General features: G+C 53.1%; 1 protein-coding gene across 1 annotated transcript in view; it reads right to left on the bottom strand.

Annotated features, from left to right (window-relative positions):
- Positions 1–4,077: 4,077 nt before the first annotated feature.
- The window catches only part of KCNT1 (potassium sodium-activated channel subfamily T member 1), a 63,749-nt gene continuing 54,297 nt past the window's right edge, over positions 4,078–13,529 (bottom strand). Inside the window, exons 27-32 of the mRNA XM_030461435.1 lie at positions 12,727–12,855; positions 12,607–12,627; positions 11,651–11,954; positions 9,571–9,633; positions 6,913–6,997; positions 4,078–6,504 (exon numbers count right to left, since the gene is read on the bottom strand). Coding sequence (XP_030317295.1) covers positions 6,384–6,504; positions 6,913–6,997; positions 9,571–9,633; positions 11,651–11,954; positions 12,607–12,627; positions 12,727–12,855 — 723 coding nt within the window. The 3' untranslated portion in view covers positions 4,078–6,383. The remainder of the gene's footprint in view (positions 6,505–6,912; positions 6,998–9,570; positions 9,634–11,650; positions 11,955–12,606; positions 12,628–12,726; positions 12,856–13,529) is intronic.

A 13,529-nucleotide genomic window follows, 5' to 3' on the forward strand; every position in this document is an offset into this window, starting at 1 on the left:
CATCTATTTGGAGAGGGAGAGGAAGCAGAGAGCTCTGTAGGCAGCATGGAGTCCTGAGTCCCAGGCTGAGGAGCAGAGGAAACAGAGGAGTAATTGCTTTTCTGAGAGATTAAATTTTCTGAAAAAATAGTCTTGGGGTTTAGTTGTCAAAAAAACATTGATCTCAAATAGCTTGGCGAAAAATAGGGAATATTGGTTTAATCTGGAGGGGCAGGAAGAGGAAGAAGTGTGTTTGTGAGGAACATAGCAAGGGATTTGTGGGTGAATGTGCAGAGGATTGTAGGAAAAGTGTAGATGTGTGTAGGCAAGTGCAGACAGCCTTTTATAGAAAGGGGAATAATTCCCTAAGTAGGTTTTATATCAGGTTTTATATTTTTGGCTGTGACCAAAGATATCAACTTTCATGTTGACTGCTTGGTGTCAGCCCAGGGTAAGATGTGGCTGTAGGGCTGTGCCTGTATCTTTGTCAGTGTTGGGTTTTGTGTTAATTTTACCAAACCTGGACACCCAGGATTTCTGACTGTAGTTTTAGTGTCACCTTGCTTTGTGCTTCTCCAAAAATGGCAGTGTGGGAGCTGCACCCTGGTCATTCTTAGGGAGGAATGGTGCTGATGCCACTTCTTGTAAAAATCACTGCCTAGAGTATGGAATGTTGTGCTTCCCACTGCCCCTGGAGAGTGATGGATAAATGCCCTTGAAATGACAGGAAAGTTCCTGGTTAGTTCAGTGCTAACTTGTTCTATGTCTGGTGCCTCCTGGGGACAAATAGAAATACTGTGTGGACCTGTTTGCTTTGTTTTTCACCAGGATTAATTGGAGCTGGAGTTGTTTCCTCTTAGCTGTGTACCAGCAAGCAGAACTTTGGTTCTTCCAACTGCTCAGAAAGGGCCTTGGGGTGCTTCCTGGGGTTTTGGGCAGGAGGAGAGTGTAGGAGCTTCAGGAACAGCTCGTGCTGACAGTAGAAGGAGAATAAAGCTGGAGTAGTTTTCTGAAAACAAGTTGTTGGTTTGGTTGTGGTTTTGGTTTTGTTTTTGTTTTTTCCACCAAATTTTGGGAAGATGTGCCTAAGCTTTACTGTGTTTGATCTGAGCTGGAGGATTTGTTTCCCATAGGGAGCAGTGTGGGAGCAGGGCTGCCTTGGACCTCTCTCGAGGTCCAGATTAAACTCAAGAATGTACATCTTTAAAGTGCTTTTCAATGCAATTTCTTTTTCCAAAACTGTCATGCATCAGTCTGTTGTGTGTTTCCATGTGCTGTTTGCATTTGTAGTTCTTGTCTCTTTGTCCCATTTTCATCATGCTCCCCCAGTGAGTAAGAGTTTGAGCAACAACACTCAGGTGCCAAAATTCTGACTAACTTGGAAAAAACCCCTGTAGTGTCCAACACTACAGACTGGGCTGCTGGAGTGGTGGAGTGTGCAAAATACTCTGATTTTTCTCCCATTTAATCTGCCTCTGCCATATGCTTCAGAAATTGAGGGAAGAAGAGGGGGAATCTTGACTTGTTTTTTGACAGAAGGGGTGACACGTGTCATTGTAGTCCTTTATCTCAGCCTTTTGTCAGGACAAAAGTACCAGAATTACAGGAAGAACATGCACGTTGTGAAATGTAAGTATATTGCCCACATTCTACTGAAAATTGTGCAAGTAACTTAAAGCTTTGGGGTTCCCAGAGCTCCTGAGTGTTTCCCTCCTGGCCAAGGCTCTGCTTGTACCATCTCAGAGCCCTCCAGCAGGGACTGGACTGGCTCTGGGGACAGTCTGACCTTCAGCTGTCCTCAGGGAGATGCTCCCTGCTTGGCCATGGTTCCTTGAAGGTTTAGCTCATGATTTCATACTCTGCTTTTCAAAACAGAGGTTGGAACAGCCAGGATAGCTGGGATATTTTATGGATTTGCCTTCCTTCCCCAGCCTGCCATTTCCGTGGAATGCTGGCCTGTGCCATGAAGGCTGAACACGCTCATATTCCTCTTGCAAAATTACCAGATGGTTCATTTGCTTGTCTGTGCTAAATATAAATCTGCTTCCAAATTTCCTCTTGCTACTGAGATGCTGTCAGAGTTTTCTGATGCATCCCTCTGAACTGGTTCAGAAAGAAGATCTTTATTGTACTGGGGGTGGGGAAACTCTGGGGAAATCTTCTTAAACTGATGTGTGCAGAAGGGACTATTAAATATTCACTATCCAGCATTTGTTAAAATTCAAATGAGGCACTTGAAAGGATGGTCTGGAGCATACAGCCTGGACATCTTACCAAAGAGAAAAAGAATTTCTTTTGAGTTCATGTCTTTTAGAGAATAGCTATAAAACCTGAATGTACAGGAAAATGAGAAACCCTTCCCAATTTTGGTTTGCTTTTTTGTTACCCAGCCACATCAAGACCATCCATCCGTTTTTATTTTGATGTATATTTTAGTGCTCTAGATTTCTCTCTTCAAAAGGAAGCTTTCAGTGTTAGAAGCTAATTTTTTTCAACTGGGGCAAAGGTTGAAATTATTTTTGGCTCATTTTGCAGGCTTATTTTCTGTTCTTTTGTTGCCTCTGCTGTTGTGGAAGGTGAAGTAAGATACAAAGCAGGTGCAAGCAGGTAAAGAACCTGCTGAGAGGGGCAGTGATGTCCTCTTGGCATGGGGACAAGAGCAGTGAAGCAAAACACAGCCTGGGAAATCAGAGTGCTGAGGGATGAAGTTTTGCTGAGCAATGAGGGTTGGAGGGGGAGAGCTCTAGAAATGGGTTCCCTTTCTGGAAATCGTGGGATGTAGATGTGAACCAGAGAGGCAGTGAAAAATTTGGAAGTGTTCAGAGGCAGAAGAAAACATTCTGAACCCTGGCTCAACATCGGTTCAGTTAAAGAACAAACTAGAAAATGTAACACGTTTGTTGGCACCTAGAAAATAAAAACTAAATTAATTCAGTGACCTTTGAACTCAAAGTTGGAGTTGTGCTTTACCCCAGCAGCACATCCACATCTCATCTGCCCTTTCCTAAGGCACCAAGCATTTTAGAAGCTGCAAGTTTTTAAATGTGAGAAAAAAAGAAGTTTTCATGTGTCTCAGCTTTGGAGGAGATGCCTGGGAACACAGGCTCACGAGTCTTAAGCCACATTTTGCCATGGCTTTAAAAATGTTTCCTTCCAGAAAAGAAGACACCAGGCTCTGCTGTTGCTGCATGCAGCTCTTTTATTGGACTTTGTCTTTACAGAAATGTGAAGCATCTTCACAGTAAGTGTACAAAAACATCTCCAGTTGGCTGTCTGCAGTGCATCCCAGCAGAACATGTCACAAAATGAGGCCTCGGAGGGAAAAGGTGGGAATTCTATCTGCTGCTGCTGATAAAAATCCATGCAGGAGCTGACCTTGAGAGCTGCCAGGTCTCTCACTCGGGAAATAAAAATGTCATGTTCTATATAGCTTGAAGTAAAAAAGGGTATAACAGGAAATAAATATACTCTAACATTTGTTTGAATATTTGATTTTAATGCTTGCTCTATGGATTCAGTCCATATTTATCCTACAAAACTGATGCGATGGAGCTGAGTGCTCTAAGCCCAAACCTCTCACTGCCCTCCTCATTTCTGCCTTCCCCCAGGGCCTGCTGAGCCCCTGCCCTGAACATCACTGCCTTCAGAAAAATCTGATTTTTTTATATGTTGGTACCAGGCAGCTCCAGGGGGGGGGAAGTCCTCCCACCAGCCCCCCTCCCAGAGAGCCCTTCTGTAAGTGCAACCAAACCTGCCTGATGCATCAATGTTTCCAGGACCACTACAAAAATAAAATACTTTTTTTTTTTTTTTTTTTTTTTTACATTAGTATAGTAACTGAGTCTAAAGAATTAGAAAAATTAACTGTTTGTTCTTAGACTTGCATTGACCACAGGCAAGTATCTACAGTATTTATTCCAACATCCCCTCAGAATGTCTGCTATAAATTTACACCATAGAAAGAATGTATGCAAAACGTGGGGGGTTATACACAGAGCTTCCGTTTTAAATGCATATATTTATACATTAAACAAACAAGCAATGTCAAAATACAGTAATATCAAGGGTTGGTTTTGTTTGGTTGGGTTTTTTTTTTTTTTTTTTTTTTTTTTACAATAGTATCACAAACCATGTATCATCGATACTTCTTTTGGTACGTGGGTTTCCTCTTGCCTTCATTAACACCTGGAATTAAGGGTTGGTTGGTAAGAGTTCAGGATGCCCAGTGAGGAGGGAGATGTGTCCTGGTGTCACTGCACAGGGACCCTGGGCTGGGGGCTCTGTCACCTGGGGCTGTGGCACTTGGCACCTCACTTCCAGCCTGTAACAGTGCTTAGTCCTGCACTCCCTTGAAAGCTAAGCAGGGAGGGGAAACACCTGTCTAAAATCTAGAAAATTAAATCTATTAGTGCTTGATGAGGCATTTCTGGAGGTCTCTGAACAGCTTTAGAGTGCCACAGACCCCCCCACACCTCACCCCATGCTCATGGCTTTCAGCCTGCAAGCACTTCCTTTCTTTCTTTTAAATTTTTTTTTTTTTTTTTTTTTTTTTTTTGGCATGCTAAGTTACAAACAGATATAAAGAAACCATATTTCTGCCTTAACCAGATAGGGCAAACAAACCAAACAGCATCACAGACTGTTCTGATTGAGCCCCTCCAAGGGTCAGGCTGGGCTCACTGCTGAGCCCCTGCTGTGCCTGGTGCAGGTCACCCCAGGGCTGGTGTCAGCACAGCAGGACAGAAAGGCAATTAAAAATCAAATAAAATAAAAATAGATCGACCCCCCAACCCCATCCAGGCACAGGAGGTCTTTCTCAACACCTTCTTAAGGCCATATCCTGTACGGGCCCTACCCCCACATCCTCCTTCCTCACCTGTCCCTGCTTCTCCCGTGGATCAGGCAGGATGGGCAGTGTGTCCCTGCAGCATGGGGCTGCTCTGGGACATCTCAACAGCTGTTTAAAGCTCCCATTTTAACAGTTTTGGGGTTTGGTTTGGGATTTTTTTTGTTGTTGTTGGTTTTTTTTTCAATTTTTATTGGGGGAAATAATGGGAACCAAATGGCAAATATAACTGGCAATAAACCCTTCAGCTGGCAGCAAATCCAGGCAGGCTGATGGGGGTTCAGGGTCAGGTTGTGCTTTACAGGCTTCTCATTTAAAAAAAAAAAAAATTAAAAAAAAAAATAGTAAAAAAAAAAATCACATCGAAGTTTTAAAATATGAATGTAAAAGTATATAAAGTTAACAACTTGGTTATTCACTTGGCAGTCAAATAAAACCTTCACACATCCATGTAAAGTGTGCAAACAGAGATGGCAAACCCCTCTGGTGTTTCTGCTCAGGGCAGGTTGCTGTGGGTGCAGCTGGGGCTGGGTGGGCAGCTTGGGTGACACTGGGATGGGTTTGGATGGGGGGGTGGGGTGGATGGAGTGGTGTGGGGGCTGCAGGAGCTAGGCAGAACCCGCTGCCTTTAATGGAGTCACCAGTTTGTGACCCAGGAGAGGGGAAAGGGGGGGAGAAGCCACATCCAGGCTGCATCTTGAGGCTGCAAATTGGACCCCAAATTGGCCTCAGAGGGAGGGGGCTGAGCTGCCAAACCCCAACACCCACCCCTGCGTGTCTCCTGCCCAGCACCCTGACACAACCCTGGCACAGGGACCACAGAGTCCTCCCTGGGGACACCGACGGTGGCAGCAGCAGCACCGGGGATGAGCTCAGCAGGGAACACAAATCCAGGGTCCCCGCGGGACTGTCACAGCTTTCTGCCACCTGCTTTTGGCAGGGATCACTTTAGGAGGTGCCAAGACACACTGCAGGCAGCACAACCCCTGCCAGGGCTCTGCCCCATCCTGTCCCTCCCACAGCCACCCGTCCCTCCCTTCCCCATCTCCCATCACAGCCCTGAGCTCTCCTCACATCAATGCCCTTCACAGAAAGCCACCAGCGGATGAAGAACATGAGCTGGCTGACAGAGCAGAAGTTTGGGTACCCCAGGGGCTGCCTGCCAGCTGAGGAGGAGCAGGAGGAAATTTTCGGTGCAGTTTTGCTCTTGGCTTGACAAGCCCCATCAAACACCCCAACCTGCATCACCCGGGGCCCTTCCCACTGCCATCCCCCCCAAACTACCTCAGGGTGACTTGTCCCCCGGGGTCTCAGCCACGTCCCACCAGCACCAGCACAGTCTCACTAGTTGCGGTATTGATATAGAAAAAGTTAAAAGCCACGGGGCGTGGGGCCACCGCCCTCTCCTGTCCTGTCCTGTCCCTCCCGGGGAGGGGGGGTCCCAGCATCCCTTCTGCCAGGCTGGGCATGGCCCCGGGCACAGCGGGTGGCACCAGCCCTCCCGTCCCCTCCGGCCGTCCTCGTTTTCCCTGGAGCCCAGCGGCGCCGGAGGGGCTGCTCAGAGCTGGGTCTCATCCCGTGTTTCGGGGTTGCAGGAGCCCAGCTTGGTACTGCAGCTGCTCTTGCGGCTGTGGCCATCGTTGGCCACATGGGCCAGCGGGTCGGAGCGGATCAGGTACCTGTGGGGCACAGCCTGATTAGGATGCTGGCATCCCCCCCTCTCCTGTCCCCCAGATCCCCCCCATGGCAGGAGGGAGCTGGGGAAAGCCTAAACTGGGGTCTGACCCCCTTATTCGGGAGGGGGGGGGGGGGGTGGTGGGATGTGTGGGGAGCTGCTGCAGAGAGCAGGTGTTGAGATAGTGATGGGTACTGCTCCTGGCAAAATCCCAGGGGAAAATCTGGCACTGATGAGCCCCCAGGGCTGGGGCATGGCTCAGGAACATGAGGAGGGGGCAAAAACCATGGGAAATCATGGAAAGAAACACAACGGGGATAGGAGAGGGTGAGGGGGAAGGTCTGGGGGGGTGGGGATGCTCAGCCCGAGGGCTCTGTGCCCTGGGCTGTGGGAGGGCAGGGGCAGCACCTACACGATGTCGTTCAGCTCCAGCCGTGTGTCCGGAGGGGGGTTGATCAGGACGTAGGACAACGTGTTCTGGTGGTCGTTCATCTCATCTGTGAGAGGAGGGGAAAGGGCTGGTGAGGGACACCCCGCTGGACACCCCAGTGGCCCTCGCATCCCTGCAGCAGTGTCCCCAGCACCTGGCTCCAAGGGGTCCATCCCAAAGGACAGCAAATGGGTCACTGCTCTGGGGGAGGCTGTGGGTGGGAGCGTTGCCACCAGCAGAGCACCAAGAGCATCACTGTCACCTCCCTCTGTGCCACCACAGCTGCTACACCCCCCCACAGCCCAGCCCAGCAGACTGCTAGATGTAACCCTTCCAAATTCCCTCTCCACTCCCTCCCCCCCCCAAAAATAAGGTGTCTTACCTTGGTTTAGTGCAAAAAAGGGACCAGGTTAGTCCTGCCACGTTAGATAGAGCATAATGACTCCAACCACCAGGGCAGGGCAAGCAAAACCCCTCCTGGGGCCACTGGAGTGTTCTGCCCCCTTCTCCCCTCCCTGAATGCCTTAATTCAGCATCATCCAGCAACAGGATTTAGCTCAACAGTTGCTCCATTCTCCAACCCAAGGGAAACCCCCTCCGTGGAGTTCCAGAACCATCGATGCCATCTGGAGACAGCTCTGCAGTACCATGACCTCCCCAGAGACCTGGGGGCCACCGGGAGCTGCACCCATGGGTGCTGCACAGGGCAAAGGGAGGGGGAAGGCCCCTGAGCTTTCCGAAATAGCTGAGAACAAGATCATGGGTGGGATGGATGAGGGGTGCAGGGCTGTGGGCAGCCAGGGAGGGGGTGGGAGCTGCGACAAAAGTAACACGACGTCCAGAGTGAGTGAGGGGGTGCAGATGGACAGGATGGAGGGGGGGGGGGACAGTCAGACACCGAGGGCAGCATGATGAGCGCAGGGGGACACCAGCTCGCTGCAAGGCTTGTCACCAGGGATGCCACCCCCCGTGGGTGCCTGATGGCCTGGGGAGAAGGGGTGACCAAGAGCCCCGTGGGTGAGGAGCGTGGCTGCTCAGGAGTGGGTGACCTCTCTGACGTGGGGCTTGGCTCCAGCCATGAGATGAGCCCAGGGGTGTGCACAGGCTCCCTCCAAACCCCAGCAGCTTTCCTTTGGCCAGGGCATCCTCCAGCTGGAGGGGACCAGGCCTGCAGGCTGTGGTGCTGGCAGGGAGACATCAGCCCCTTACTTTGCTTCTCAGAGTACCCTAAAAGATGTCACAGCTGGGGAAGGGCAGGGAAACCCCCAGGGACCCCCCAACTTGTGCTGGGGTATCCAGGCATCAGGTGGTCCCTGGCTTTGGCTAACCCAGTACTCAGCCTTACAGCGAGGGGGGACAGGGGTGGCAATGCTGAGGGACACACGGACCCTGGGACCCAACAGGAGACACGGGGGCCATGAGGGGGGAGGTGGGAGGGGCCCTGGCTGGCAGCAGGGTTCCCTGCTCCATGGAAGCACCTTCTCCTGACCCCCATGCAGCTGAGCCAGGCACTGCTGCACCCACCAAGTATATTGCCACATCGTCCCCAGCAGCACCACAGCAGGGCTCAGAGCCCTCCAGCAACTATTATTTTGGGTATTTTTTTTTCTTGGGGGGGCAAGATCCACTGCTGAGCTCCAGTTCCCATCCCCAGACACCCCATCACCCAGCAGTGATGCCACCCCCGTGGGACAGTCACCCCTGGGCTCTCCTTCCTCTGCAGGCTCCGGGTGCAGCCACGGTGCTGAACCCCTCATCTGCAGGACACGGGGCTCTCTCTCAGCCCCAGATCCTCTGTGGGAGGGGGAGAAACAGGCAGGGACTGAGCTCTGCCCGGTGCCTGCTGGCCCGCTGGCAATACACTGAGCTGGCCTGGGGCTTCCATGGGCCCCTCTGGGGCTGCTGCTTTGATGGAGGGGACAGTTTGTAGAAAAATGCCAACTTTTCACCTTAAGCGTGGGCTAGTGAAGCCTAAAATACAGCTGGGTCAGGCTATGGGTCACCTCCAGGCTGCCGCAGTACAAAGGGTCCTTTCCAGGGTACTGCTGATGGTGTAATAACCCTGCAGCTCCTGCAGACACCAACAAGGTGCCCCGGAGCACTTGGGCAGCATCTCTTTTGACCTCCCCGGTTAGAAAACAGGTTCTGCTGACACTCCAGACCCACCCAGGAGCACAAACCAAGGGCTCTGAAGGGCTTTCCAAGCACTGCCTTGTCCCCGAGCTGTGGCTGAGCCCCCGGAGGGTGAGAGGCGGAGGGGGCGGTGCAGGAGCTCCAGCATCTCCTCGAACCCTCCCCCCCACCCCCTGGGAGTCCCCTCCTCAAATTGCCACTGGCTTTCCTGACCGGAACCAACTTGCAAAGCAAAGGAGGGAGCAGTTCCCGTCAGAGCTGCCGTTTCCCTGTAAGGATTCAGCTGGAAAAGTGGTCCCTGAGGTTTTTGATCTCCACGACTTTGCGGAGCCCCACGTGTGGGTCCGCAGGGTGGGCTTTTGTTTTCCGGTGCCACCCAAGAAATTTGGTGCTTGAAAGGCTGCGGGGGTCTAAGGTGAAAACCGGCAAGGGGGTGGATTGGGCTGGGCTGGCATGATCTTGTTGGACGCTGCAAGTCACGCGGGACTCCCAGGGGAAGGGAATTACCTTGCAAATATCCCAGGTTTACCCGATTCATCACATCACTGGCTGTTAAATTTGCTACATCCTCTACAGAACATACAGGGAAAGGCACAGACATAAACAGAGAGAGAGAGAGAGGTCAGCAAGCCATGGTTCAGCAATTATCAGAGACGAGCTCCTGCACTGCAGCGATCAAATGAGCAAAAGGAAAAGGGGGGGGGGGAGGTGGGGGGAGAAGGCAGAGCAACGTGTTCTTCCAAAACGCCATGGGTGTCCAGACACTGATGGTGACACATGGTGACAATGCACAGTCCCTCAGATGTGGACCCAGGAGCTGCTGGTCCTCTTGCTGTGCCCATTATCCCCCCACCCTGATGACACACGGGTCAGAGCACCCCAGAGGTCCCTGCTTTGCTCCAGCCAGACTCTGGGATGAGCAGAGGGAAGGATGGGCCCTGCCACCATCCCAGCTCCTCGACATCCTGACAGGGTGGGCTCGGGACCCTCGCTAGAGGTGGCCAGGGATGCCACCCCACTGGCCCAGCCGCACAACCTGCAGCAGCTCCTCCTCACACCCAATTCCCAGCAGATCCATAAAGCAGCTTTTTGTAAGGAATGCCATCAGCTGTGCTCCAGATTCTGCAACCCATCTGCCAGGAGCTTGAAGTCATCAAAAAAAAAAAAGCAGCAGGGGCTTGTAATGTAGGAAAAAAGAATAGGGCCACACACACCACTGCCAGCCCTCGCCTGGCATGCCCTGGGCCACTTTGTCCTGCCACAAGCCACCTCTCTGTCCTCCCTCCCCAGGAGGCCCAGCTGATGCCCACAGCCACCCTGTTTCCCCTCCACTCCAATCCCCCTCCTGCACTGCACCATTTTTTCCCTTCTCTTCCACCTGCCTGAAGGGCTGTGAGGGAGAAGCCAAGATGGGAGAGGAGGAATATCCCCCCCTCACCTCCCAAAATCACTCCCCCATCCCAGCCAGGCCATGGTGCCTGCGTGTGGGTATGGGGCTGGACAGACACTCTTGGAGGATGCAGCAAACAGGCAGTGGCACAGGATGGCTTCAAAGAAAGAAAGAGGGAAAAAAACAAAAAACCAAACCAAACAAAAACAAACCAAAGAGAACCAAACCAAACAAACCAAGGAAGCTGTAGGCTACAGACTGGCTCATAACCAAGAGGTGGAGAATCATCCAGGGGACACACAGACACCAGCACCAGGGGGTGGGCAAGAAGCTTCACAAGAAATGGGGCTGCACGGAGGGACCCTGAGAAGTCTCACACACAACGAAGCCAACCCTCAGCCCTGAGGCTACCGAGGTGTTCCCCGTGGGAGTTTTATGGAGGATTTAAGTCTAGAACAGAAGGGGTCTGCGCCAGCTGACAGGGCTTCACCTCTCCTTGCCAGGCTCTGGGGGGGCTCAGGCAGAGGAGGTTTGGTGACCCAGGGTCAGCATGCCCTGCACAACCATTTCTGCAAAGCGGGGGGCAAGCCGGGGGCATCTTGCTCAAGGCTGCATGGCAGAGGGGAGAGAGCTCCTCTGCCCCTGCAAATCCCTGCCTGGATCCATCCCAAAGACCCAACAAGGTGGGGGGGCTGCCAGCAGCCAGCTGGGGGGCAGGCAGGGGGGATTCATCTGCAGAAGCACAAGCAAGCTGGGGAATGAGGCATCGCGTGGGTCAGAGCCGGGTTGGGCAGCGCTGGTGGGGTTAGGCAGGGTGTGGGGTTAGGCTCAGCATGGGGTTAGGCTGGGTTTGGGGTCAGGTTTGGGTTTGGGGTCAAGGTTGGGGTTGGGGTCAGGGTGAGGTTTGGGTCAGGGTAAGACTGGGTTTGGGTCAGGTTTGGGTTTGGGGTCAGGCTGGATTTGGGGTCAGGTTTGGGGTCAGATTTGGGGTCAGATTTGGGTTTGGGGGTCAGGTTTGTCTCAGCATCAGGCGGGGTTTGGGGTCAGGTTTGTTTTAGGGTTAGGCTGGGGGTCTGGGGGTCAGGTTTGTCTCAGGGTCAGGCTGGGGGTTTGGGGTCCAGCTGGTCACAGATCTCCCTGAAGACGCCAGCCAGCGGGCTGCCCCGTGGCAGAGAAGCTGAAGCGCCGGGCACTTACCGTACCCGGTAGTGGGCAAGCCCAGGTGCTTCATGCGGTTCTTGACCAGCTCAGAGAGCTCCTGGCGCTCGGAGCGGCGGTAGAGGCTGAGGCGCTGCTGGCTGATCCACTCCGCCGTCTTCCCCGAGTGTTTGTTGCCTTTCCGGCTCAGCCGCCGTGCCCACTGCATGCTCTTGCGCCTCAGCAGAGGGTGCTCGGACTGATCGCTGGAGCAGGAGTTCCTGTGGTGACCCGTCTTGATGCCCCAGTGCTCCTTGACGTCCTTGGTGTCCTCGCAGTCCTCCACGTTGATTGAGATCTGTGACTGGAAGCCCAGTAGGTCACTGGAGGGCAGGGGACCCGTTTTGGGATCTCTGCCGTGGGGTGGGACCCTTCCTCCAGCCCTCCCCCCAATACTCTCCTGGAATAGCATCTCTAAAACTGGAGGGTTGGGACGAGCAGCTTCACGTGGAGCTCCAGAGGTCCCTCCCGACTTTGTCCCTGGGCTGCCCCAGACCCTCATCCCTCCTGCCCCACACAGCAGAGGTGCTGCTATATCTCTCACACATTGATTCCCACTGGTGAGCAGAAATCCGTAAGTAATGCTGTCAAAAGCATTTCTTGCAGTAAGACTGATTATGTTTAATTTATATTAAACTCCAACCCTCGGCTCCCAGTAGCTGCTTCCTCTGAAAGTGAAAAGTGAAAGTTTTGAAGGGCTCCTGGCTCACCTCCTGCTCTGATCCCAACTCATTACACCTTGGTTTTGGCTTCCCCCAAAATGCTGAGGCTCAGCCAGCACTGCCCTGCCCTGGGGACAGCCAGCACAAGGCCCACAGTGGCTCTGGGTGGCCGGAGAAGCCACTGAGGAAACCATCCCGGCTGCTTGCCCATGGGCTACCTCAGGGGCTGTGGGGACAGGAGGCAGCGGGGACAGCCAGGACCCTGCCCCGGGGTGGGACGCGAGCGGCACTCACCTGTGCTCGGATGTCGTGGGGCTGCAGTGAGGAAAAAGGAAGGAAAAATGAAGTGTGAGCCCAGGCAAGGGGCAGCCCTGCTGTGCCACAGCCCCTGGCCCCGTGACTCGATGCCCCTACCTCAGAGGTTGCAAACATGTGAGACTCCGTCCTGTAAATCCCGATGGGAATCTCGGCGCTGGAGGAGCAGAGCTTCTGGAAGAGGCGGCCGTACGTCCGGATCCACAGGTCATCCTCTGTGATCTTCATCTGAGTAACAAAAGACAAACGTTAACCCCCCTGTGCCAGGCAGAGCACCTCAGGCTACTCCTGAGCATCCCTAAAGCTCATCCATGCCAATCCCCAAAGCGAGATGGACTCCACAGGAAGGCCAGGAGCAATTTCCAAGCCCGGCCTTCCGAACAGGGACTTCAATCCTTGGTAGCTCTTGGGTCTGAGGTTCCTCACCCACAATGCAGGGGAGCAATGACCTGGAATGTTCTGCCTGACGTTTCTTTCCCTCCAATGACCCAGAAGAGGGGGACACCCCATGAAGTGTGACAGGTCCCAAGAGATCCACAAGGACTTGTTGGGCTGATTCCAACGGGATGAGGTTTAACACGGCCAAGTGCCGGGTCCTGCACTTTGGCCACAACAACCCCATGGGGAGCTCCAGGCTGGGCACAGAGTGGCAGAGAGGGACCTGGGAGTCTGGATTACACAGGAAGCTGAACAGGAGCCAGCAGTGTGCCCAGGTGGCCAAGAAGGCCAATGGCATCCTGGGCTGGCTCAGGAACAGCGTGGCCAGCAGGTCCAGGGAAGGGATTCTGCCCCTGTGCTCAGCTCTGGGGAGGCCACAGCTTGAGTCCTGTGTCCAGTTCTGGGCCCCTCAGTTTAGGAAGGAGATTGAGGTGCTGGAGCAGGTCCAAAGGAGGGCAGCCAGG

Source organism: Calypte anna, chromosome 17, assembly GCF_003957555.1.
Source record: "Calypte anna isolate BGI_N300 chromosome 17, bCalAnn1_v1.p, whole genome shotgun sequence".
Lineage (NCBI taxonomy): Eukaryota > Metazoa > Chordata > Aves > Apodiformes > Trochilidae > Calypte > Calypte anna.